Source organism: Aedes albopictus, unplaced genomic scaffold (genome assembly GCF_035046485.1).
Source record: "Aedes albopictus strain Foshan unplaced genomic scaffold, AalbF5 HiC_scaffold_60, whole genome shotgun sequence".
Classification (NCBI taxonomy): Eukaryota; Metazoa; Arthropoda; class Insecta; order Diptera; family Culicidae; genus Aedes; species Aedes albopictus.
In genome coordinates this window covers 73,427-100,000 of record NW_026917421.1, presented here as the reverse complement: position 1 = coordinate 100,000, position 26,574 = coordinate 73,427, and the positions used below count along the sequence as shown (strand labels likewise).

The following is a 26,574-nucleotide window of genomic DNA, read 5'->3' as shown; positions in this document are numbered from 1 at the left end:
CATTTGAGGCCTCCGTTGGGTGAAAATAACTTACCAGTGGGTTAATTTTTTTGCCGCTCTCAAACGAGAACTACTCACTCACCACTTTCGCTGTTTGACGCAAATCTGAGTTATTCCACGGAAGACCGGGATTGCGTCAAAACAACTTAAAATTGGGTTGATTTGTAGTTCCGTGCAAGGCTTTTTTTCCGAGAGGTGTTGTGATAGCCAGTGGTATAATTACACGATGCACACTGAGCCAAAATATTCTTTTGTTTCCAACTGATTCAGCATTCGTTTTATTTTTTCAGTGTTCAATAGGCCATATGAATAAAACTTTACTCTTTACTCAGATCTCTGTGAAGTTTCACAGAGAAGATTTGCTCCACGGCTTCACAGAGATTTAGTAAAGAGTATTTACTCAACTTTATTCATATGGCCTAATGAAGCATCTCTAGATTGAGTTTAAACAAGGGCGAAAGTAACATGAGAGAGTTCTCTTCATCGACTCTCTCTTCACGCAGAAAAATGGCGCTTGTTTGAAACAATAAAACGCATGGTTGATTTTCAAACTGAGGATTTATTTATTCCAAAGTTTTATTTAATTGTTTTAATTTAGAGTTTATCGATAAAAACAACCGATTACCATCATTTCATATAATGTCAAAAATTTCGTTTGTTTCAACAAAATAAAAACCAAAAACATGGTCAGCACTCACACATCTATAAAATGCTTACCCCAACATCGCCACAACGAAGAAGGTGCAGCAAATCCATCACGCCAACTTCCAAGTGCAGCTTTGGCCGTGATGGATAACGCGCAGCCCGCATAATCACTAACTGTAAATGTAGCGTTTCACCAAGGGGTTGGTCATTCGGCACATTGTGCCCGGCACATTTCGGCACACATGCCGGCACAATCCGGCACACATGGGCACAACATAGAAATCCAACTTTGCGGTATGGAATCAAACTGTCATTATACTTACGATTGCAAAAAATCCCTTCATACAGATTCTAGACAAGTGTTCTGGGTGGAATTTTGTCTGTAAACACCGACTTGACCAATAACATTCGCCAAAAATAGACAGGATTATAATTAGCGCAAAAACATTCTAAGAAAATATTCCACTGGGCACATTCGGCACACCTCCGGCACGTTCGGCACACTTCGGCACACACTGAAAAACAACCGGCACAGTTTAGGCACATATTGGCACACGCTCAAAAATCACGGCACAAATGAAGTGTGCTGAATGACCAACCCCTTGCGTTTCACATACTGTTGATGACTATTAGCAATTGCCAATCAACCATTTCTCAAACTATCCGAGATAACAGTAAGATAACCATACCACGTACAGATTTGCCTGTTTGACAAATGGTAAGCCGCCACATTACAGTATGAGGAATAGGCGGTTAAGATAGGTTACCATAAAAATCGCTCATTTTCCCGAACAAATTTTTCGCAATACAGTAAAGAATATGGTCGATATATTATCCATTTTTTCAGACAATTCATTGTATAGCAAATGGTTGGGGAACAGTTTGACCGTAAATTTGAACGAAAACGAATACTGTACACTGGGAAAAAATCTTCATTCCTTCTATGTGTCCGGGACATGAATTTTTGCAATGGGGGTAAACAAATGTTTTCCATTAGTGCGACTCATACTTTTGATGAGGCACCATACAGCAGCGACTCATACAATTTTGAGCACATACTATTTATGTGCTAATTTGCCTGCGTAATCGGGTATTGGTTGCATATACTTTGAATGCGGTTTGGCACATGGATATTTGCCATTAAGTATGAGGCAATTTTCCTGAGTGTATGTGTAACTAGTGATTTATAGTTCTCCATAGTAAAATAACTGCATTCCATATTGCACACATAAAGTTACGAAGAGTAAAATAACTTTTTTTTATAAAACGGCTACTTCGGAGGCCATACTGAAGCGACCGATAGAATACAAGTAGACGGTTAATCCACCATAATAGCAATTGCTGTGAATGTAACTCTTTGCAAATGAATGATCCCATCCCCAACACGCTTAGATCAGTTTACCTTTTTTCCAAAAAGTGCACAACCTCAAATATGCGTAAATGATACTCAAATATAGGTTAACAAAACTCAAATATGGGTAATGTGGACACACATATGAGTAATTGTAACCCAAATATGGGTTAATATTACCTATAAATGAGGTTGTGCACGTAAAGTTTACGCAAATTTGAATAAAATTTACCCATATTTTAGAAAAATAGGTAAACTGATCTTAGCGTGAAGCCCATCCCTGCCTGCAAATTGTCTTTTGTATAAATTATATGTAGCGTGTTACACCGATCTAACAGTAAAGGACTAAACATAAATTACGTAATAGGGTACCGAGGATTGTTCACAATCTACTAAATACCTTGACTGCGAAAAAAAAAACTGTTTATACTGAGTCGATTTCTTAGCCCAATACTCAAAAGTGAATCAGTTGTTAAACTTCATTGTGAGTGAGTCGATCGACTTTCGAAAGCTATTGTCGTCGCGGTTGAAACTCGAAGTTTTCCCACACCCGACAATCGAATTTTCTCAAAATCCATACGTAAAACGTGGAACCTAACGTCGGACGTAGTGCGCTGGACAGCGGACCTGGCCCTCTATCCAGCGCATTGTACCCGACGTACGTCCGACACACGGTTTAGGAGAAAAATCGATTTTTGCGTGTCAAAAATTCCGATTTTCAACTGCACGAACAATATCTTTCATAAAATAATGACGTAGTAAACATTATTACTCCATTTTTGACATTTCAGCAAAAGTTTGTAAGCAGGGTACGAAAAACGGATCACGCCAAAAAACAAACGCTTTGTCCTAAGCGGTGCATGTTGGTAACGCATGTCAGGCGATGAGAGCAATAAAACAAACATCGCTTGCCGTGCATGTGCTGATATTCCGGCTTTTCTGCTGAAATTTTCGACCCACATTATCGAATTCATAAGCATTTAGACGAAACTCTTGCAAATCTCAGAGTTGAGTTTCAGTTGTAAAACAGTGCGAAAATCACGATGTGAATAGAACGAGACAAATATTCCTACCTACCGTTTTTGTTATGAACAAACTCGGGAGCGATTTTGTCATTAACGAAAAAACAAAGCGTTGTTACCGTGCCTTCTTTGTTGCCTATTTTTCGCTTGCGGTGGCATATTCTGCGTACACTGTTTGTAAGTGAGTGGAAAACTTGGTGGAAAACGACTCACTTTGTTAGAGTAGTTCTGAACGAGTGGATAAAATTATACCCTTGATTATACCAGCCTTACCTGAAAATTGGCGAATAACTTTGATGCATGACAGCGACTGAGCTGTCATTATTTTCTGTGGTACAGGCTTGTTAGTTTTTTTCTGATCAATCCACTTAGAGTAATTGTTTCTTCTTACAAATATGAAACTCATGTACAATTAATGCCTATTTCAAAGAAACAGATGATACAATATCGCAATAAACAATCAGTAGAGGCATGAGATTCATTAGAAACAAGTGCAAATTGTAGCAACTAGGTATGAGATGGGTTGAAGTGTAAAACACTTTTATATAAAATGTTCCATTCAATTACAATACTTATCGGTACTAGTGAAAGTATAATGACAAATATTTTTGTGACAAAGCAGTAGAAAAAAGATTGAATATTTGTTAGACAACTATTTTTCTACAAAAAAGTGCCTAAATATGTAAAAATATCTACAATTTGCTTGTGAACGCAAGGAAACAGCATTGGTCGAACCATGGACGAAGAGGAGAAACCGATTTTAGTAGGATATCTTACCATCAAGTCGCAAAATGGGTTCTCCATACGCATCTCTAAAAAGGTATGTTCGACACATTAAGGATTGGCACATAAAACGTAGACATTGCATTTTTTGCATTGGAGATATAAACCTATCTATTCAATATGACATTGAATCTACTATATACTGAAACATAAATTACCCAACGTATGGAATGCATAGTGAAGAAATTTCGAAAATATAGGTGAGCTTCACGGTTTGGAACCAAAGTTTGTATGGTCAACTAGGGGTGCTCAATTTGAAAGGATCATAAGATATACGCATTCATCTGGCACGGCGCCGTTCACAAATCACGTAACGCTTTATGACTAGTTTCCACTTCGTACGTACTCTGCAAAAAGATAGGACAAGTAATGGTCAAGTAATGATTCCGCTTCAAAATTACTCTAGCAGTTCGCAGATGGCAAGTAAGGAAAAAAAGTGTAACACGGGGCCGGGTCACAACGTCCGAGGCCATACAGTCCCGGACATTAAGTCGCGTTTTTTTGCGAAATAGCGTCCAAAAGTTTGTATGCGTCATAATATCCTATGTGCCTTCTTTCCTTGGACTTCGTGGCGTATCTGCAAGTTCGGACGTTATGCCCCGGAAAAATGCGCCATAAAGTCCTGGGACTTTATGGCCTCGGACGTTATGATACTGGGTCGATTGGGTAATATTTGCATATGCAATCTGAGTAGCCTTTCAATCGGCGTGCACTTTTGTGTGAGGAAAAATTTGCGCTAGTGTTCGTGTGTTGAAATGTCACTTATCTCTATGTTGATGATGATTATTGGTTTTCACGGGTTATTGGACGCTACCTTCTGTCAAAATTCATTCATCAAATCGGCTCGTAAAATGGACTATTAAATGGAGCTGCCACTTTCCGTGCGGAAAAATAGTCCGTGCTATTGACCAATCCAAATTCCTGTGTGGTAGTGGTTTGTGTTCAGATTTCCTGTGTTATTCCGTAAAGCTAAGTTTCCTGTCCTATCCTTTTGCTAAGTTCCTTGTCCTATCTTTTTGCTCAAGCTTAGTTTCTTGTTGCCAAGTAGAGCGCTCAAGTAAAATTCCACCTTTTTCCGCAAGTAATTTTGACAACTGCTCCAGTATAGACGAGTGCACCGATGAACTGAATTCATCGCGGTCCGAGAATTTTGACACTACAGCGGGGTCGTTCCCAATCAGAATTGTTCAATTCTGATTGGAAATCTTTCACTTCTGATTGGAACCGACCCCGCTGTAGTGTCAAAATTCTCGGACCGCGATGAATTCAGTTCATCGGTGCACTCGTCTATGGGGAGAAACGTTACTTTTCCTTACGGAATAATAGCACGGAATATTTTTCCGCAAGGAAAAGTGACAGGACAGCTCCATTTGATTTGCCCGGCTGGCGTTACGAGCGTTACAAATGCTCGGCTTCGCATTGGGTGCCTTAGGCACCCTACAGACCACTCAAACGGTTTGACCAACATTGCCTCCGCCCCCAGGTTGGTGGTTGAGTTGGTGCTGTGTTTGACCGTGTGTGATGCTGTTTGACGAACCGATTTGGCAGTTCGTCAAACCGATTTGACGGTTGACGGTTTGGTCGGCAAAAATCAAACCAGTTTGATTTTACTCAAACCAACGGTGGGCGGAGCCAATGTTTGACGTACCGATCGTACCGTGTGTAGTGTTGTTGCACAAACACAGTGCGATTTCAAATGGGGGATGATGTTGGTGCAACCAAAGTGACATGTTGGTGCAACACGATTTGGCAGTTCGTCATACGGTTGCAGAAACATTCGCTGGTTCGACCAACCAGGGGGCGGTGGCAATGTTGATCAAACGGTTTGAGTAGTGTGTAGGGTGCCTTACACAATTTTCATTTCTTTCCAGCTGCGGACCACTCAAGAAATTTTAACAGCGAAATCATTTCTTGACCGTTCCTTGGCCTATCTTTTTCCACAGTACTTATCAGGTGCGTACTACCCTTAAATCAGCTGATTTCTCGAGCCTTTGACAGTCCTCCTATGAAAATGACAGTTTCGCGTTTGCGCCTTCGTTCGGCAGTTATAAACAGTGGCATAGACGGACCTGTCAGCTGAAAAGGCCTCGCACCATCAAATCGAAGTCGCGGCTTGCTTTGAGAGTTGCGAACGTTGCGAAGTTAAGTCATGCGATGCTAATGTCAAAGCTAAAACAATGCCCGCATAACCGTGAACCATAATAGTACTGTTCACCATACTGTTCGCAATGGATCATTGAAGCCAACTTTTTCGCTACTCACCGTATCAAAACAAAAGCGCCACCGTATATGGACGCTAACACAGTGACAGCAGTCGAGTTACGTCAAACACACAAGGCTACGGTGGCGCTATCTTTTCATTTCATAGCGGCCGTTTTAGTTATTTTAGTGATCCATTATCTAAAACAGTATCTCAACAGTATGACATATCACCAAAAGTAACAATAAACCAACAGTACCATAAACAGTTTCAACAGTCTGATAGACGGTTATCGAGCAAAATACAATATGTGGAATAGGCGGTTAAGTTATGTTACAATAAAAAATCGCCAATTTTCTCGAACAAAATTTTTCGATTACAGTTTGTCAAAAGGTCAATGTACTATTCATTTTTTGTTCAGTTCACTGTATAGCAGACAATTCTAGAACAGTTGAACTATAAAATTGAAATGGAAATAAGCACTGTATGTGTAATAGTAAGAAATCAAAGCTTGTTTTTATCAGAGATGGCGCCACCACATTAAAAGTAAAATCATTTTTCTTGTATGGACAAATCGCTGGCTTGCACTTGTTCCGCATCGCAGCGATTTGTGCCTTGGGGCAAAAAGTTGCAAATTAGAAACAAAATCATTATACCTATGCGTTTCTTCCGGATTCATTACAGTAACAGAGAATTTTTTACGCCACCATACTAATTTCAAGCTGTTTACTTCTTTTTTTCTGACTGGCATTTTCCACCCGTGCTGCGCATGATGTTTCCGAGTGGATAGGTGCAGGCGGCGCCGCTGTATATGTGAAAAACACGTGGAACACGAGCGCCGTCTACGATCGCATAGCGTAACCTTCGCCGTTGCTTTACACTGTTATCACGTTTACCGCATTTATCAGAAAAGCGCCCCTACCGGCACTCTAGCAAAAACGCAGCTGATTGCTTCCTATTATTGATTAATGGTCTCATACAGTTGAAATAACAGTACGTTGTACGGTTTTGTTACTTTTGTACTATTAGTGGACCTGCCAGGGGGTATGAAAAAACATATTGCGCATTTATTGCGCTACAACATAAAATAAAAATTAACAAATACGTGTTAAATATAATATATTTTTTTTATTCATCTACGAAAATGTATTTTTTGGAGGCTCGGCTGTCACTGAAACCAATTACCACTTATTTTTCACTATCTTCTTGATCCAGTGCTTGAGCTTGTCGATATTCTCCGTGCAGTTGAAACCCGGAATTTTCGACTAGCGAAGTAGGATTTTTCTCCAAATCCGTGCGTCGGACCCTCGGTCGGACCTAACTTCGGAAGTGGTGCGCTGTATAGCGGACCAGGTTTACTATACAGCGCACCACTTCCGAAGTTAGGTCCGATGCACGGATTTGGAGAAAACCCCAGCTTTACTAGTCGAAAAGTCCGATTTTCAACTAAATTGATAATATCTAGCTATCCAACCATGCACTGCTCCGAACTCCTATCGAGGATCGCCGGTAACACCGGATCCAAAGCCACATCCGAGGCCACATCGTAGTTCAGCGCAACGACGATCCTCTCAACGAGTTGTCCTCTCCTTTCCCGTCCGCACACAAACGATCTACTCGATGCGGCACATCCGGCACGATCATGACCTAATAGAAGAAATAAGCGAGTTATTGATATAAACAGCAACCTATCAACTCCCAATACTTACGTTGCAAAAAGTCTCCTTGCTGGACTTTTATTTTAGCTGGAACTCCTGCGGGCTTGAACAAAAATGCAAAACAGAAATGCGACCAAGTTGACACTTGGATTTTCGATGCGGTCAAGAATTGGCAAACGAACACTAATGCATTCTACTGTTTGTCAAACTGTTTGATAAAAATAATATATAGTAAAATGTGCGTGTGTAAGTGTGATACCAAACTATCCAAACAAACCGTTTGGCATAATGTGAAGGCATATTTCAACTTTTCATTGAAATGTTTCATTCTCATATTATTCAACATTATTTGAACACTACAATATATTGTAACAATTTGCTTTAGGTTGTTTATGCTGTTTTTGATAGTACAAAGAGCTTTGGTTCACGTTGTTCAACTGAGATGCAACAATTTGGGAAAATGTAACCTTACCAGTTAGAGGAGTTTCGCTGTTTGGAGTCTAAGGCAAACTGTATTTTCCTATGCGGGTGGACTGACGGAGGCGTCGTCATGAGCCTCTGCACGAATCTGCAGAATCGCCATGGCTAAAGACACTATATGCAAAGACACGAAATGTTCCAATTGGAATTCCAAATTTGCTGTCAATGTCTGTCATTCCAATCGAGCAGGAGACCTGTCAAACGCGCTTTAAAAGCATTGCTCGACAGCATCATCGTCATGACGCGACAATCATCATCAATAGCAACAATCATCAGATTTCGTGTCTTTAGCATACAGTGTCTTTAGCCATGGCGTACTGCTCACTCCCACAGAAAACTTGAAAACAGTTCGCACAGTGTGACTTTTATGCCTTGGTTTACATGGGTCAACTGAAACGAGCATTTCACTTGCCAACTTCTCAAATATATTCATTCGAAACGAATGATGTGTTTAGACTCAGCAAACGACTCGATCGGCCACTTGCATGCTCTTGAACGCATTTCAGTTGAAGCAAGTGTTTACATTGATCAATTCGCGCGGTGCGTAAGCAAACTGAATTGAATTCAGCTCATCTGACAGATAACTTGAATTCATCTCACATGAATCGCGGGTTCAGACGGGGCAAGTGAGATGATTGCGTTTGACTTGAACGGAAAAGTTCAACATGTTCAACTTTCGTTCAAGTAAAGTCTGTTGCTGAAGTGAGATGAACGGTGGTGTTTACACGTTCAATTCACATTCAATTGGGCGTTTTCAACTGACTGGAATCAAGTCACTTGCACCCAAGAGGGAGTCGCTGAGCACGCCAATTATTTTCAGTGTGCCACCGGGTATTGAATTGTGCCTCAGTGTGCCCTGAAGTGCCACTGTTTGATGATTCAGATTTTGATTGGCAACTACCAAGACAACCAACTGTTTGTTTTCATTTTGCAGGTCAAATGCACATGGTTGCCTAGTTTTTTCACCCAAACTCAAGTGTCAAAATTGTGCCTCAGAGTGCCTCGGTGTGCCACACAGCGTATAAGACGGTGTGCTTGGCACCTCTTGGCACAATGTTCCAAGCGACTAGCCCCTTGCTTGCACCGTCTAAACCAGGCATTACTGTGCGCGCTGTTTTCAAATTTTCTGTGGGAGCGAGCAGGACAGGGCAAATTCGTGCAGAGGCTCATAGCGACGTCCTCAAACCCAGAGAAAATATTATGCCTCTCAAGAGAAATCAGAATATGGCGATTATCTGGCTTCTGATATTAGCGCGACAGTCACTAATCATAACAGCGTCACCAGATTTAAAAGTATATAATTCCATTATATGGGGTTTGACAGCAAGAACACTCATTCCACTGAGCCACTCTTGCCGTTCGTCACAAATACATTCAAAAACATCTGTCACTTCGCGAAATCCACGTGCTTTTGTTTTTGGCGGGAACACTTTTTCTTTTGTTTTGCCTTGCGACTGTCATGCGGCGGTATGCCTTGCGAGCGTACGACCGCCGCAGGATTCTAATAAAAGATAAGCGCGACAATATGTACACGGAAAAACGAAAGTACCCAAAAGTTACAGTCTGTTTATAACACAGTCCCGCAAAGAGTGAAACCAAATCTACCTATCGAACTGTCAAATCGGCTACCTATCGAGCACGCCAGCAAAATTGTGAAAACAAAGTCGGGCGAAGAAGAAGAACAACACTCAAAAGAAGTTGTCTTTGCGTGTCTCTATATATACAGTCTCTACCAAAAGTGAGTTCATTCCACCCAACTTCGAGGTTGCGTGCGGGAAGCCAATTTTGAGTTGCTGGAGTCGATGTTTAGGGTAGTTTGCATCTGAGACGAGACTCGCGAAGACGGTCTTCTTTTTCTCCACTTTGTTATTTTTTCTTCTTCCTATCTGTGTTGACATTATGTTTTGGGCTGGTGGTTCAAACACGTACGTGACCGCATCACCTCACATGCAGTGTGACTGAATCCCATTCACGCACAAAATCATGTTGAGGTGAAATTTTGCATCGCCAACAATCGCCAAGCAAAGTAATCATTGGAATATTTTGTTTTCAATTTATTTTTGACAGTACAGGAGAAGAAAATGCTGCTCGGAGTGAATTTTGGCTTCAGAATTTATCTCGGATAGCAATACTAGCTCAGTTGGGCTGCACTTGACGTTGCTTTTTTTCCTCTTCGCGAGTCTCGTCTCAGGTTTCCATTTAAGCGTATACGGCCAAAGTACCTAAAGTCAAGGTTCTTTTTACTCAACTGTCAGTTAAAATTACTCAACTTTCGGTACTGTGCCGCTTACTCAATTTTGGCTTTCCGCATCGAACTCTCAAAGTTGGGTTGTTTTGCTATTCACTCTCTGACAACAATAAAGCGAGCGAATGAAACAGGATGCAAAAAAGAACTCAAAAGTGATTTTAAAAATACTCAAATTTGGGTTCTCTTGTTTTTCAGTGTAGAGAAGCGAATAGTACCATTTACACTTATCAATAAGTTGATTCAACCAACAGGTTCAATCTTTCCTTCAACTTCATCAAGAAACACAAGTTGATGGAAATATTGCTAAATGTATACCGCATTTAGTTCACTACTGGACAGCGAACTGCGACATTATAAGTGCGAAAATGTAAATAAAAGTGCGCGATTGCATCAAATCAGGTTGATGTCTTCGGCGCACTATTTCTTCAATCTAGTGCTCTGAAGACACCGAGTTGATTTGATGCAATTGCGCACTTTTATTAGCGTTTTCGCACTCGTGAAAACTAGTGCGATAGTCCAGTGGTGAACTAAATGCGCTATATTGCTTGCATTTTTATTGCGGAGAAGATGGATCAGAATGTTGAATCTTGATATAAATACTGATCAACCTGCAAAAGCGAGGATTGAGGTTGATGCTCATATCCAGGCCCCTGACACGGCCTATATCAATGCATTGGAATCATGGTAGACAGGATGTCTTGGGCGCTAATAAATAGCGCCCACTGTCAAATGCGAAAACATCAACAATTTTTTGTTTAACGTTTATTTTGGTTTGTTGATCAGTTTTTGGAATCATTTTTTTCACCTGTTATGATCACAAAACACTTCAAACTCGCTTTAATATTAATGTACGGTAAGAGAAGCATGCGATTAGTTGAATAAAGCAACCCAACCAACACGCATTGTGAATGTGATTTCGTGTGTGGCTCACAACATCAAACAAAAGCTGCGTTTGTTGATTACACGCTCGTTTCAATTTGCATGAATATGAGTATAAGGCAGTTAGATGTTGGCTACGATATATTTCATTGATGCCAGGGGCCTGCTCATATCCTCAATATTTCCCCTCCGAAAGATTGATTCAACCACCACTATCACCCAGTTTGACCAAACCATCAAGATCATCCAAGTCCGTCAAACTTTCATTCGATCAATCCAGCAGGGTAAAAGAGTCAGCGGATTGAGCGAAGACCATTCCATCAGTGAGGAAGAGATAGCAATTCACCAACGTTCAGCGCGTGATTCACGGCGTTCATGGTGGTCAGTTCAATTGAATTTTATGGAATGCTTTGAAAACAAATTTCTAGAAATAAAGTGTCACGTTTTTGCATTGTAAATATTATCAAGACTTGATCATTAGGAAAGTGCCATTCGATGCTTCGCTTGCTTATTCAATTCCATTAATGATTATGAAAAAATAATGTTTTGGTAATTTTGGTCATTTACCAAGCCATATTCGATTTTTTTTGTAAGCATTCATAAACTATTATTTATTGAACCCAATATTTCGGATAAGTATGATGAATTGGTAAATAGTGGATCTATTTACTAATTCATCATGCTATTTTTCCTAATGTCTTGAGAAGGTTTATGTGTCTTAATTTCTAACACAAGTTATGAACTTCTACCGTTGAATTAAAATATTACATACAAAATGGAGCTTAAAGAATAAGTATAACAGTTACGTTGGAACAAGCTTCAATTTTTGCTAATGTCATAGTGAGAATGTAAAGCAGTATAGGTTTGGAAAACAAAGACGGATAAGAGGTTATTGCCATATTGATTTGTTTGTTTCGCTCACAATTGAAAATGTTTGCTTTATCCGTTATTATTAAAACAGGTTTCTCTATAGCTAGATTGATTACTAAATGATAATTAAATTATAATATAATATTATGTCTTGAGAGTGACTTCGGGTATTTTTGGCAGTTTTTCTCCTTTGCCCTAAGGGTTTTTTGTCGTCCAAATTCCTTGAAACCTATGTGTATACAGTTTGATTGGCAAAGATGTGACGCCAACTTTAAGTTTATCAGGCTTTAGATAACACCCCATGACGAAGAGAGCAAAGCTGTCGAAAATATACTGAGTTTCCCTATATCGTTCTAGCATTTTATACTAAAGGCACTAGGAAATCGCATACGCGTTTATGGAAATTAAAGATGTGATATAAAACATCATAAACCAATGTTAAATATTAAACATTATTTCTAAATAATCTAATGAAAATTTACGATGCGCAACTTACATGTGCTTGAAAATGTTTATTTGGCAGCGCTTTCTTGTTTCCTTTATTCCACCATTCCATCAATTATTTCTTTTTCAAGGATTATTGATGGAATCACGAGGATCAAACCAAGTATCAATCCAATATAGCGCATTTAGTTCACCACTGGACTATCGCACTAGTTTTCAAGAGTGCGAAAACGCAAATAAAAGTGCGCGATTGCATCCAATCGACGCGGTGTCTTCAGAGCACTTATTCAGCATACATCGAAGAATTAGTGCGCCGAAGACATCAACTTGATTTGATGCAATCGCGCAGTTTTATTTACGTTTTCGCACTTATGAAGACTCAGTGCGCAGTCCAGTGGTGAACTAAATGCGGTATATCTTCGACATTATCCCTTTGCAGAGAGATGGATCTAGCCGAGGTTCGAGCAGAGAGAAAATCTCCCGGCAGTATGAGAGAAGTTGGTGCGGTGGGTGCGGGGTTGGTTTTCAGTCCTACCGATCCCAATGCCAATAATGCGGAAGATAATGTATACAATGCATTTCTGTCAAAATTGTACTTTTTTAAATAAATTTTCTATTCACATTAATTCTTCTTCTTAGCTTGAACATTATTACATATTCAAACATACACTCCCGATCAAAAGTTTAGGGTCACTCTCTCAAATACATGTTTTTTTTTAGGATCATATCTCCGCCTATTTGCGTGTGATTTCAAAATCCTAGATCTCATTGAGTTTTTGAGGGGGTGACCCCAAACTTTTGATCAGGAGTGTATTACATTTTTTTTACGAAAAGTTTTTGGACAGCCCATGGGAAATTGCAAAATTACTACTGAAAGGTGTTATTTGCCAGAAGGGGGTATTTCTAATTTATAGGCAACGCAAGTAAGCATATTACCACCATAATGTGTAAATTATTGATTAACGACGCGTAGTGCGTCATCAGCATCATTGAAATCTCGCTCGAAATTTCAAAGTGATAAAACTCGCAGTTACCAAAGCGCAAATTCTGATGAAAATGTATCATCCCATATGCTCACTCGTGGTGAGTGTGATGATACTTTTTCTACTGCGTGACTGCAGAATTGCCCGTTTTTTATCACTTCAAAAACGCGAGGCAAACAATCATTGAAAATTAAAAATTCAATGATTCCTATGAAAATTCTGTGATGCACCAAGTCACCTTAACTGGCGTTAGAGATCGCCAGTGCACCAGTATTTTTTTAACAAAGTTCGATGGGGCACCAACCGAGTTATAAGATTGCACAAAAATGTTGTGAACTGTTTATTACAACTAATGCATTGTAATCGTTGGGTTCATTACATTGAAATGAAAAATCTCGTGAAAAATATACTTCTGCATAGGTAAATGTTTTTTTTTGTTCGATAATTTATTACATATGAATTCAGTTTTCTTTTTTGTATCTATTTTTGTATAATACATTTCAATAGCTGTTTATTTTAAATTAAAAAAAAATATGGCAACACGGCAGAATGTTCTGCAATGATGATGCTCTCATTCACGCGCTGCTGCATTGAAAGGATGATAGGTTGATCTGGACGGGAAATATCCAATCATTTGATCCATGGAATAATTTGACCCATGGTTTGAGCAATCTTCGAGAGGATTGATGTAACCATTTTGAAGGTGGGGAAATATTGTAGAGAAAATTGAAGTAAAATGCGCTATGGAGGGGAAATATTGCTGCGTGGTTGATCAAACGGAAGATAGGGGAAAAGTTGAATGATTAATATCAATCTATTTTTGAACAATCCACTTATCCGCGAGCGGTAATGGCGGCGGCGGGCACAAATAACCGATTCGAATTTGACGTTTCGTGGGGATCGCAATCGGTTGGCGCCATCAAACGGTGGGTGGAGGGGTGAGGAGGAGTATGAAACTGTTTTGACTTTCCCCCAAGAAACGTCAAAATCCGAACCGGTTGGAGATGCCCGCCGCCGCCATTACCTCTCGCGGATAAGTGGATATTATACATTCACGCTCGTTGAAATCTACTCTAAAATAAGTAGATTTCTACTCACTTGCTTACTTTTCGAAAAAATGTCAAAAGTGAGTGACAGTTGTTTTCCAAGGTGAGTTGATTTCTACTCTGTTTGCCAAAATTTGTCGTCTACTCACTTTTGAGTAGCCTCAAAATTTATTCTACTCACTCTAACGGAAATGACTTAGAACAATTTGGAAATATCTTGTAAGCTGTTGCCGAGGCTGTTGCAGCCAATTTCAAACTCAGTAAGAAAAATCTAAACCTTTCATTATTAAAATCTTCAAGCATCGATGGAACAAGCAGTTTTGCAAAAGTAAGTAAAGATTACATTAATTTCAAATCGAAACATCAACAATATATAATTTTCTTAACTAGATTTTCCAAATTACCACTACCATCATCTAGGGCTGCGGATCCGCAAGTGAGTCCCAGCTTTTTGGAAAGTGGTTTTTCTGTCAGCTGATCGATGCCGTGCTAGTGTTGCTGATCATGGTGCTTCCTGTCGCATCTAATGGATTAGCAGGCTATGATCACCAGCGATCGCTGATCGGAAGAGGAACCATCACATGGGAGAAACACACTTAGCATCCACATACAATCATAGCACCAGTAGTTTGTCAACATTTATCGCCCTCAATTTAATATATTGTACATGAAGAATAATTTTATGTATCAATAAAATATGTATGTTTTCTTTATTCATTATGAATTTGCTATTTTTCTATGAGAAAAATCAAAATAGGAATGATCCAAACAAATCTACAAAACTGAGTAAAAAACGACTCACTTTGCTAATTTCCTATAAATTAAAAATGAGTACGAGTTACTCTAATTCGAAGAAAATCTCATATTACTCTAAAGTGAGTAACTGCCATTTACTCTCTTTTGAGCTGTTCCACTTTGTACCAAAGTGAGTCGAATTCTACTCACTTTAGAGTAGTTTTCAACGAGCGTGTTCAATGTTTCCATAAAACGGTCAACTATTGATCAATATATGCATCGTGTGATTGGCGCCATGTGAAGCCAAAAATACCTTATCGAACCGTCAAACTGGTATCCTAATGAACAAAATCAACAAACCTTGACGATTGCCGCAAAAGTGAAGATAAGTATTGCACTCATTTCAAGCAAATTTTCACCAAAATATCCAAATTTATTATGGATAACAGTGCAAACAACATTGAATTCTTGAATAATTGAAAATTGTTCCATTTTGGAACATCAGTTCGATAATTCCTAGTTAATACAACAACAGTATAAAAAGTTTTCAAATGCGGTATGCGCGATAGGCACTACCTTCGATGGGTGGATTAATTTGCTTTGCGACAGTTGCCAGCATCCGAGCAATGAAATCAAAACAGAAAAAGTGTTGCCGTTCAGGCGGCTGTTCACTCTTCGCTTCTCTACACTCAAAATAATCCAAACGTCGATGCTACGTGAAAAATCACGTAACCTCTCGTTTTAGTCATTCAACTTGAATTTACCGGATCCACTTGACGCTCATGTTGCGCCTCAGTTAACGGCACTGATGTTTTGAGTAAGAGCTACGTGACTTTCCACGTAACAAATTTCCGCCTGAGTTTCACGTCAATGCTACGTGGTTATTAGGTGGAAATGAGTGCTTCACCACCACTCACGAATGTAAACAATAATTTCTAACCTAACATCTTAGTCAGCAAGTAACAACAGCAGCCATCACTTAGGTTTCTCGAGTATCTACAGGTATTTTTGTAATTATTTATAACTTTTTCGTGACGCAATGCAAAGATAACGTTGAATTTCAGGTACGGAGAGCGCTGACCAGAAGCACTGGAGTCCAGAATATGCCGAGTTCTAGTGGATTCAAAGTCATTCGTCCTGTTGATGTTACTGAGGGCTGAAAATTGTGTTATTCTTCAAATTAAAAGTGTATGTTCGTGTTTGATTGAAACATATTCACATATGTATAAAAAGTTGACAATTTCTTTTTCATATAAAGCTTTTGAAAAGAAAATATAATTCAAAGGAAAACAGGCAATAATCATTAATGGTGTCCAGTTAAACTCATCTTAACTTCCACATAGCTGTTATGTGAAATCTTAGTGACCTCGAGATACCCAGGCATTGAGTTCCGTCACTCACAGTTCACGTAGCTGTTACGTGGAAAGTGCGATGGAAAAAATCTACGTATGTTTTCACGTAGCATCGACGTGAAGATTTTTTGGAGTGTACCTATTTTCTCTGCTCAAACCGCGTAAACAAACAGGTTAACGGGACGCCTTACACACCAATCTAAAAAGAGCAATTTTCATAAAAATATAGTTCAACAACGAATTTAAAAATTTTATTTGCACAATTTTCACTCTATACTGTTTTATTTTTGTGTATTATGAACATTACTGTTATGAACTCGGTTATGAATTGGAAGGAAAAGTATCTCAACAATATGCGCCCGAGGGGGGCGACACATCTAAATCTCCGAATAGATGTCAACGAAGATCTACATTTTTAGATGAGTGTGCTACTTGCAAGATTTTCGGATCTACTTTGCACTGCATCCACTTTCAAATCCTGCCGAGCGCTGCTTTAGATAGGAGGAAATGTGAGTGGATGGGATGTAGATAAGCGAACACTGAAAAAAATTTTTTTGTGGAAACTACCGATTCCATAGTAAAATTACTAACCGTACCTATGATTCTCAACCGACAACAAAATCTGTTAAGGTAACTGAAATATGCTTGGAATTACAATGCATTGTAGTAAATTTAACTAAATGCATAGTTATCTCAACAACAAAACATTGTTAATTTTTCCAGGATACGCATTTTACAACACAGTAGGGTTAAAAATACAATGCTCATTTCTAGATTGAGTTTAAATAAGGGCGAAAGTAACATGAGAGAGTTCTCTTCATCGACTCTCTCTTCTTCAAATTAAAGTGACAAGATGCAAGTATTGTTGAACTTTTTGGTCATAAATCGCTAGGTTGCGATGCAATCTAGCGTCTAAGTGTAAAAAAGTTCGATTAAATTTGCATCTTGTCACTTTAAATGGCAGAAGAGAGAGTCGATGAAGAGAACTCTCTCATGTTAGTTTCGCCCTTATTTAAACTCAATCTAGATTTGTTAAATTAAGATTATTTTTGGTTATGTTAACTGCACTGCTAGTTAAGTTGACAATGTTTTAGTGGAATTAACTGGAAATTGTTGTTGGTTGAGAATCATAGGTACGGTTAGTAATTTTACTATGGAATCGGTAGTTTTCACAACAAAATTTATTTCAGTGAAGGCCAGTTAAGTACAGAATGTGAAAAGGGTTTATTTGGTTGTTACAAATAATTACGTTCAGAGGTTTTCTCAACCTTTTCAACTTTGTCCACGCAAACTAAGTTCAGTAACACATACATTACATATTTATCAAAGTATTTACCTATATTTTATTTAAGCTAAGTTGCATAATTATATCAAAAGCGCCACAAAATAAACGTATATGTGAGCTGGTGCAAAAAAACAGTCTCTTTTTAAAAGTGTGTGATAGCAGAACAAAATGTAAATAATGCCCTTGATGCCTAATCATTTTCAAAGTTTTTGCCGGTTTATGTTTTCAAAATAGACAAGGCCTGCAGTTCAGTAGCGGAATCTTCCAGCCACCTCTACCGGTAAACTCCTCATTATCTCCGACCAGCAAAACTTCCAGCAATTTCTTATGGAAATTGTGTAGGACCCAATATCCGGTTCCGGTTCCTTGACCTGAGCAAAAGTTTTGTAACTAGCAGGTAGGGTTACCATCCGTCCTGATTTAGCAGGACATGTCCTGATTTTCGAATAATTTTGGCCAAAATTTCTTAACAAATCTGATGAGTTTTACTCATTTTCGAGAAAATACATGAAATGTCCTGATTTTCTATTCTGTTTTGATGGGAGCCCTACTAGCAGGCTATCGTACTTACTTAAATAAATTACAAATTAAATTAGATGGAAAAAATCAACAATTTATTCTGAAGAATTCAGCGGTAATTCGTTCCCGGGAATGCTCCAGCTACTCCTTCCGGTGAATTTTTCAGCAGTTCTTTCTGGCCGGGGAATTCTTCAGTTCTTAACTTTCGAGAATGTTTAGGCCAATGAGCAAATCTTGTCGATAAACCCTTCAGTAACTTCTTCCTGAAAATTCATTTTTTTGCAATTCCTTCAAAAAAAACGGCAAATCCTCCAAAGATTACAACTGTCATTATCTCCAGGCAACCCACCAGCAATAGGGTCCTAAAATTAAAGACGAAATCTCGCTTATATTGAATAATACGATCAAGCATGGTATTCTAATCGAAATTGTACTTTACTCGAACTTGAAAAACAAAGGAATAATGAGAAAATTCGAAATAAGTAAAATGGTAAGTAGTTCTACTTTGACATTTGAGGTCTACCTAGTGTGACTGAGCTCGACATTTTTCGCACTGGGATTTCAAAAATGATCCTATCTGACATACACGGTGAAAAAAAATTACTCAAAGTATGTGTTATAAGCTAGGGACGAGACAAAAGGATAAAAAAATAAAATTATATATTTTCAACTACGGTTAATAAAAACGTCAAAAATTGAGTAAATATGTACTCTTGAACCATATATTGTGGTTTAAAACAAGAAACTCGATAGGACTTTAGGAGCCTATTCCTTCCAGATAATCATTATCCGGAGAAATTCTTGAAGGAACTCCCGGAGGACTTCCCGAAAGAACTCCTGGAAGAATTCACTTAAGGCTCGACTTAAGGAATCCCAAAAAAAATCCCGATGCAACTCCTGAAGCGATCCCTGAAGGAACTGATAAAAAGATTCTTACTCCGAAGATGAGTAATTTAATATACCGTGGAGGGCCCATATTCTGCGCACCTAAGACTTTTCCAATTTCAATCAGCTGTAATAAATTCCAAATTAAACCGATTTGGCTGAATTTTTGACCGCACATAGTTATTAGCTTTGTAAATAAGGGAAAAATATAATTCTTATACAAAACACTATATTTTTATGTAAAATCATGAAAATTCTAAAGTGTGTCTTTGTTCCTAATTCTGCGCACCCTTTTCTGAAATGTTCCTTATTCTGCGCACTATTGTTCCTAATTCTGCGCACATGGGAAAAACTCTAAAAATATAACATATTGTAATGAAAACATAATTCATAGATCAAATTCAGTTGAATTCTTCATTTTCAACTTTTATACGACATTACGATCATATTGGAACTTTGCTTGCATTGATACTACCCACTTTTATTACTAAGCAAAGGGAATTTCAATCATAATACACAAAAGGATTTTGTAGCATTAGCATTATCGAACACTACTATGTAAAGTTTTTTAGTTATCCGCATATGCACATATTAGTAAACTTTACTTTCATTTCTAAAGGCATTATAAACTTTTTCGCCATGACAAGGTGGCACAATCTTTGTTTGCAAACTGAGACTTCTTTCTTGTCTAACTCCAGGGTTTCCATTGTTTAAGAAAATTCCATGTAAACTCACATCATATATCGCATTTGACAAATGCTTGCATGAATACATAAAATTTCCCCCGAGGTTGATAGCAAATGTTCAAAACAAGTGGTTAGTCCGGTCGAACTATCAGATCAAAAATGCAAGAATCGTAAATTAGCCTTCAAAGTTTAAAAAATAACTTGTTGAGACGTAATTACATTCACCAGATTGCTAGAAACATAGAATATCCTAGTTTTAACTATGGTGGCATTTATATGATGTTTGTTTATTAATTATATGTTTAAAACTTAGTGTTGAAATGTCTGCGCAGAATTAGGACCACTATTTAATACCGGTTCCTAATTCTGCTCACCTAAGAAGAACAAGAAGATTAAGAAAGGAAGAAGAAAACTCTTTTGTTTTTTGTCGATTCTGATTCCTCGAAGACAGCAGTACAGGATGCGCATGGAAAAGCAGACATTCTCTTCATTATTTATGTCGCAAAATGCTTCAGCTCATGAGGCAACTTTTTAGTGGCTTCGCTAACGGACACAGATTTCAGGCAATTTCTAGTACTTGCAACATCATTTTATTTTTTTACAAAATAATGGTCGTTGATTTGAAAAAAAATTCTTCACAAACTTTTTCCATTACTATTGAAACAATATTCAAAAAATATATTTGAAGCTAATATTGAACTAGCGTCCGTGATTTTGTGGTATATTCGCGATAGTGCGCCGAATTAGGGACTGCGCAGAATTAGGGCCGGTCACGGTACCCCTGAGAAAAAAAAATATAGGCAGTTTTTTCGCTACCGCCGTCCGGTGCAGACGTAGGCAAATGTGTTCTTCGCGTGTTCCATTGTCAACAGCTTGGGCTGTATAGAACCCAGTTTTCGAGCGCGCTTTGTACCCGGTCGTTCACATTATATACATACGTTTCTCGGTGTTGCTTTCTGTACCAAAAAACAGCAACCATCCGTCATGAGCGAAATGATAGTGAACACTGTGCAGTTTCGTTTCCCAGCCGGTAGTCCTCGCCCGGCATGGATTGAAATTGCGAAATTTTTAAAACGGCTGGACACAGATCTGATGATGGTGGAAACAACATATAGAACGGCAGAAGAACGATCGCTGTTCATAAAGTTTACATCGCAGGAGGCTATGCAGGACGCTTTAAGAGCCGATGCACACGAGCGTTAATTGACGCTGCGTGAATTCACGCTGCGTTGCCGCAGCGTTCCTGTGGGGCATGCGTTGACATTGCGTGCCGCACACGGTGCGGCGCGGTTGCGGTGCGGTAGCGTTGCGTTCTCGTGTGCATCCTCCCATTTGATTGTGTGTAACTCAGGACGCACTTGCGTGCACGCTGCGTGGACGCGCCGCCCGTGTGCATCGGCTCTAAGGAAAAACATGTCGGTTCATTTATGAAAGCGGTAGGTCGGTAGACGTCCGAATGTCGATCGCGGGTGTAATTATGCGATACGTGAGGGTGTTCGAATTGCCACCGGAATTGCCCGATAACGATTTGTCGTTGGCACTTGGAAAATTTGGAAGGGTTGAACGCATCACCCGGGAGAAATTCCCACCGGAGTGTGGCCTCGACCACATGTACAAAGGGGTTCGAGTAGTGCACATGGAGGTGGAAAGAAACATCCCATCAACAATCGATGTTGCTAATAAAAAAGCAAAGATTTTCTATGACGGATTGAAGGATACCTGTTTTCAATGTCATGAAGTCGGACATCGGAAAGAATCTTGTCCAAAGCGAAAAACTCGGCACAATAAGGAAGCGAATGCTACACCTAGTTCTTACGCGGATATCGTGTCGGAAAAGGAAACAATTTTAGTAGAGCGGGACTTTCCAGCATTATCGGATGGTCAAGTTATCGAAGTATTGGAGGAAGAAGACGAAGAAGAGGAGAACACGGAAGAACTTCAAGCGGAGGAAGAGGAGTTGGTCGTTCATGGGACAGCAGCTGATTCTGAAAAGGAAAAAAGGCGGAAAGAAGGTATTGAAACATTGGAGGAGGTCGCAAGAGCAATCCAAGATGCTATGAGGAACCCAGAGGCTTTTCAACGACGTACCCAGTATGCGGCTTCTCGTTCCGGTTCTAGTTCAGGACCGACAGTAAAAGTCGCCCGTAGGACTCGTTATTAATTCCATTGAAATGATTATTTTGTAATAACATTTGTTTTACATGACCATTGGCTCCGTAGAGTTTTGTATAAAACAATCCCGAAAAAAAGAAAGTAATTAACGGAATCCGGCTTCCGATGGCAATCAATTATATGATTTCACCTAATCCAGTGTAGATCCTTAATTTCGGTTGCAGGTTTCATTTCATCCATAGCTCCAGCAGCATAGGTAGCACCCTAGCGGGACCTGTGATTGTGTTCCGTCGTAGTAATCTCGAGCCGAGCCATACGAGCTCCTACACGTCCACTGGGTTGTTCCGCTCGCTCCTCTTCTGATTGTGACAGGATGTGCTCCTTGCTGACCCGACGACTAACCAAACCATACGAGCTCCGACGCGGCCCCTGGGTTGCTCCGGCTCCGGTTGTTGCTGTTCCGGATGCGACAGTTCCTGTTCCAGATGGTATAGGTCACTGCATGAAATTCACTCCTTCTCTTTCACTGAGTAGTTTGAAAAAAAAAAGATTTTGAGATCGATTTTGGATGGAAGCAGATAGCAAGATGTAAATGCCAGGGCCCTACATTTTCAATTTCAATTGAAATTTTCAGGTGAAGTTTGTAAACAATGTTTTCAATCGTCAATGGAAGCAAGGCGCCGTCGTCTTCGCCCAGTCCGACTGTCATCGTCACCGATGAACCGACGGTGCTGCGCCGTCGCAGACGCCGCTTTGTTTCGCACTCACAAGCTCACGCACGCTCGTTCGACATCAAATGAATTTCTCTGTTGTAACTCAATTAATGAGTGTAACAACCGGCAAATCTGTGTAATGTTGATGTATGCTATGCATATTTTACTGAAATAGTCTATTACCCATAAAAAAATTGAGCAAACAAACAATTTAGATAATTTGAAAATTTCAATTGAAGCCCAGTCGGTGTGAAAATGAGCCGCCGCCCGTCGTTGCGTCGAAGAAAGCGACAAAAAGAACGGATGAAGCGAAGCGCTTGGATGTTGTTGTGAATGTTCCCGTCGTCGGCGTCCGTCCGATGCTGATGGGCGCTCGTTTTCAGCGTCATGTTTTGGTTTCGACGATGTAGGCCCCTGGTAAATGCACAGTGTATAAGATGTATCAGATTTTTTATAGAAATGAGATAAGCTGGATGTGTCGCCCCCCTCGGCGGCAACCGCAGAGTGAAAATTTTTCTAAAAATTATTGTCGGGCCGCCACCAAACCGGACGTCGCACAATGAAGTCACGACGCGACCCAGCATCATGTCAAAAGTAGTGCGCATCCTTCTCGTTGTTGTCAACAACACAGCGCACTAGAAACGAAACAGTTGCGACACTTATGTGGACCAAGAAAATGGCAATTTTTAATTGAATGTCTGTCTTGATTCCAACCGGATTGACAATAACTAAATTGTTTCTGCTTTCAATAAAAACAGATTCACATTACATTTACATTTATTTGTTCAACATCATTAAGACAAGACATAATCAACAATAGTACGCCACAATACTCGGTCTGTGGCTGCCGCTCTCCATCCTCGGTCGCGCCCAATGCTCGCCAAGTCACGCTCCACCTGGTCCGCCCATCGTGCTCTCTACGCTCCATGCCTTCTTGTGCCAACCGGATCAGTTGCAAACACCAGCTTTGCAGGGTTGTTGTCCGGCATTTTTGCAACGACTTGACGATCTTGCGCATAATACGACGCACAGGCAAGGGAGCGTCCATAAATTACGTCACGCAAAAATTGCCAATTTTCAACCCCCCCTCCCCCCTATGTCACACTTTTTGTATGAGACCTCTGAAATTTTTGTATGGGTTGTCACACTTAACTAAACCCCCCCTCCCCCCTAAAAGCGTGACGTAATTTATGGACGTTCCCCAAACAAAATTGTCTTACCACAAAATCTAGATTGAGTTTAAATAAGGGCGAATGTAACATGAGAGAGTTCTCTTCATCGACTCTCTCTTCTGCAAATTAAAGTGACAAGATGCAAATTCAATCGAACTTTTTACACTTAGACGCTAGATTGCATCGCAACCTAGCGATTTATGACCAAAAAGTTCAACAATACTTGCAACTTGTCACTTTAATTTGAAGAAGAGAGAGTCGATGAAGAGAACTCTCTCATGTTACATTCGCCCTTATTTAAACTCAATCTAGAAATGTTCACACCGGTTTCAGCATACATTGGTTGCAGTCGCCGCTACAGTAAATTAGCAGCGGGTGCGCATTTTGGGGTGGTGTTTAAACTAATCGGTTTGTTTACGCGCTGTTATCTTTGTTGTTGGATGTGTGAACATTGTTCTTTCATAGATTGAACATTTGCACGATCGTCGCGAAATCCTTGCAATGCTCAATAAAAACAGACTCACGTGTCGAGTAAAGTTGAACTACTTTTGCGGTCGTTTATTATAGATTCTTATCACGCGGAAATTCCTCTGTTTATGGGTTGTTCGACGGAACAGGTCCAACAGTATGTACTAATGGATACTGGGATGAACAACAAATGTTACATTGTCGTTTTCGTTTTCCACATTTATGTTTCCGCTTTTGACTATTTTGATAGTTATTACAAACAATAAAATTCCCATAGGGTTGAATAAATAAATAATTCAATTTTTTATTTTGTTTGCAGCCAAAATACTGCCAGCTTTTCAAAGCTAGCCGTAACGGTATTGAGCGACTGGAAATTAGCGATGGCGAAAACGATAAAAATACAAGAATCGTAACCCTCGAAAACTGCGTAAAAATTGTGCTGGAGCAACCGACCGCAAATATTATCAACATTGTCACCAAGACCGGACAAATTCAGCTACATTCCATTAACGATGCCATGGCAAAGCAGTGGAAGGTCGCGTTACAATTGGTTGCATTCAAAGAGAAGCAGTCTCCGAACAGTGTTCTATCGTGCAACGCCGTTATCGAAGAAGATAACGATCTGTATTGCTCATCGTATAGTGAAGGTATCTTCACGGTGACATTAATTCCTACGGAAGCATCTATGAAGTGTGGACTGGGACCGAAAATGTATACGCTCATGCTGTCGGGAACGGAAATTCAATTGAAATGCTACGAAGATGAATCGATCGTTATTGCCATGTGGCCTTACAGGTATATTCGGAAATATGGATACCGTGATGGAAAATTTACCTTCGAAGCTGGGCGAAAATGTGATACCGGAGAAGGCACATTCAAACTCGACAATGCTAATCCACAGGAAATTTTTCGATGCATGTCGACAAAGATGAAATCAATGAAGAAGAACATAAATAATGATAGTTTCAATAGCAGCATTGATAACAATCTGAGCTTAGCATTCTCTTCGTTAGAACCCGGGTCAAGAAGCCCTTTACCACCCACACCACAGAGCTCATTTGTCGGTGTAGACAGCCATAATCCGTTTCGTGCAGTTCTCACTTCACCCGAGATAATGAATTCCTCGGGACTCAATAAAAGTTGTATCCCAAACAAGCCCCCTCGTAAAGCCCTACCATCAGTAGCAAGCCATCAAATGTCTGTTAAAGTATCCACGGAACAACGAAGTCATTCAGTCATTTCAAATATATCATCAGTATTTATCAAAAGTCACAACGGCGTTGATGATGCAAACGGGATATCAGATACCGTGAATAATTCTGTGCCATTACCTTGTAAAGGTAACCGTGATTATGAATGTGTAGAAGACATTACCGACGCCTGGAAAAAACTTGGAATAGACGATGTAAATCATACTGAGCACATGCCTACTTCGGAAGACGACGAACTCACAGGGTTCATCAATGAGAGATCTAAAACATCACGAGAACTGAAATCAAAGTATCATCACGATAGTACCAGTGGCGCAGACATTTTAATGCCCACCTCAATCGATGAAAGTTACGACACTTTAGACTTTTTCCGCACAACGCATAAAGTGAGTTCCGGGTATACAACTATTGTGCCAATTACTAACAACAACAACAAGCCGCCACTGCATCAAACCCCCAATTCTTCTGACGACTACGAAATTATTGGTGAGCCGTCGGCAACTTCAACCATGCCCCGAAACTATAGCAGTAGCAGCACATTGATCGTGGAAGGGTTCGACAGCAATGCAAATCAAATGTCATTGGCGCCTCCGGATATGTCGGGGTGTAGGAAGGCCGACGATAGCCACCTTGGTTACGGAATGATCCGTCAGCCTAGTTTGCAGAGCCAGAACTCGTCGTCTAGTGTTTGTTCCTCGTCAACCAATCCGTTCAAAAATGATGAACCGGACAAAATTCATCGACTGGATTATGCCACGGTAAGCAAACCGAAACGAGTTTAGACATCGGGGCCTTTTCTTTTTAATAATGACGATTATTTTATATTA

The 26,574-nt window shown here is 39.7% G+C and overlaps 1 protein-coding gene and 2 long non-coding RNA genes across 3 annotated transcripts; 2 read left to right on the top strand and 1 right to left on the bottom strand.

Annotated features, from left to right (window-relative positions):
• Window positions 1-3,597: 3,597 nt before the first annotated feature.
• Window positions 3,598-26,574, top strand: LOC109405507 (uncharacterized). The gene is made up of 2 exons (XM_019678605.3): window positions 3,598-3,838; window positions 24,856-26,574. The coding sequence occupies exons 1-2, from the start codon at window positions 3,755-3,757 to the stop codon at window positions 26,527-26,529; spliced, it is 1,758 nt and encodes a 585-aa protein (XP_019534150.2). The 5' UTR covers window positions 3,598-3,754; the 3' UTR covers window positions 26,530-26,574.
• LOC134284711 (uncharacterized) lies at window positions 7,470-7,844 on the bottom strand. The gene is made up of 2 exons (XR_009995894.1): window positions 7,711-7,844; window positions 7,470-7,648 (listed from the first exon to the last, which is right to left on the bottom strand). It is a non-coding gene; the product is annotated as an uncharacterized LOC134284711 (long non-coding RNA).
• On the top strand, window positions 14,803-21,483 carry LOC134284712 (uncharacterized). The gene is made up of 2 exons (XR_009995895.1): window positions 14,803-14,937; window positions 15,000-21,483. It is a non-coding gene; the product is annotated as an uncharacterized LOC134284712 (long non-coding RNA).

Coding starts and splice junctions, on each gene's coding strand:
- LOC109405507 (XM_019678605.3), top strand. CDS start 3,755: ATGGACGAAGAGGAGAAACCGATTTTAGTAGGATATCTTACCATCAAG. Junction 3,839..24,855: donor CCATACGCATCTCTAAAAAG/GTATGTTCGACA, acceptor TTTTGTTTGCAG/CCAAAATACTGCCAGCTTTT.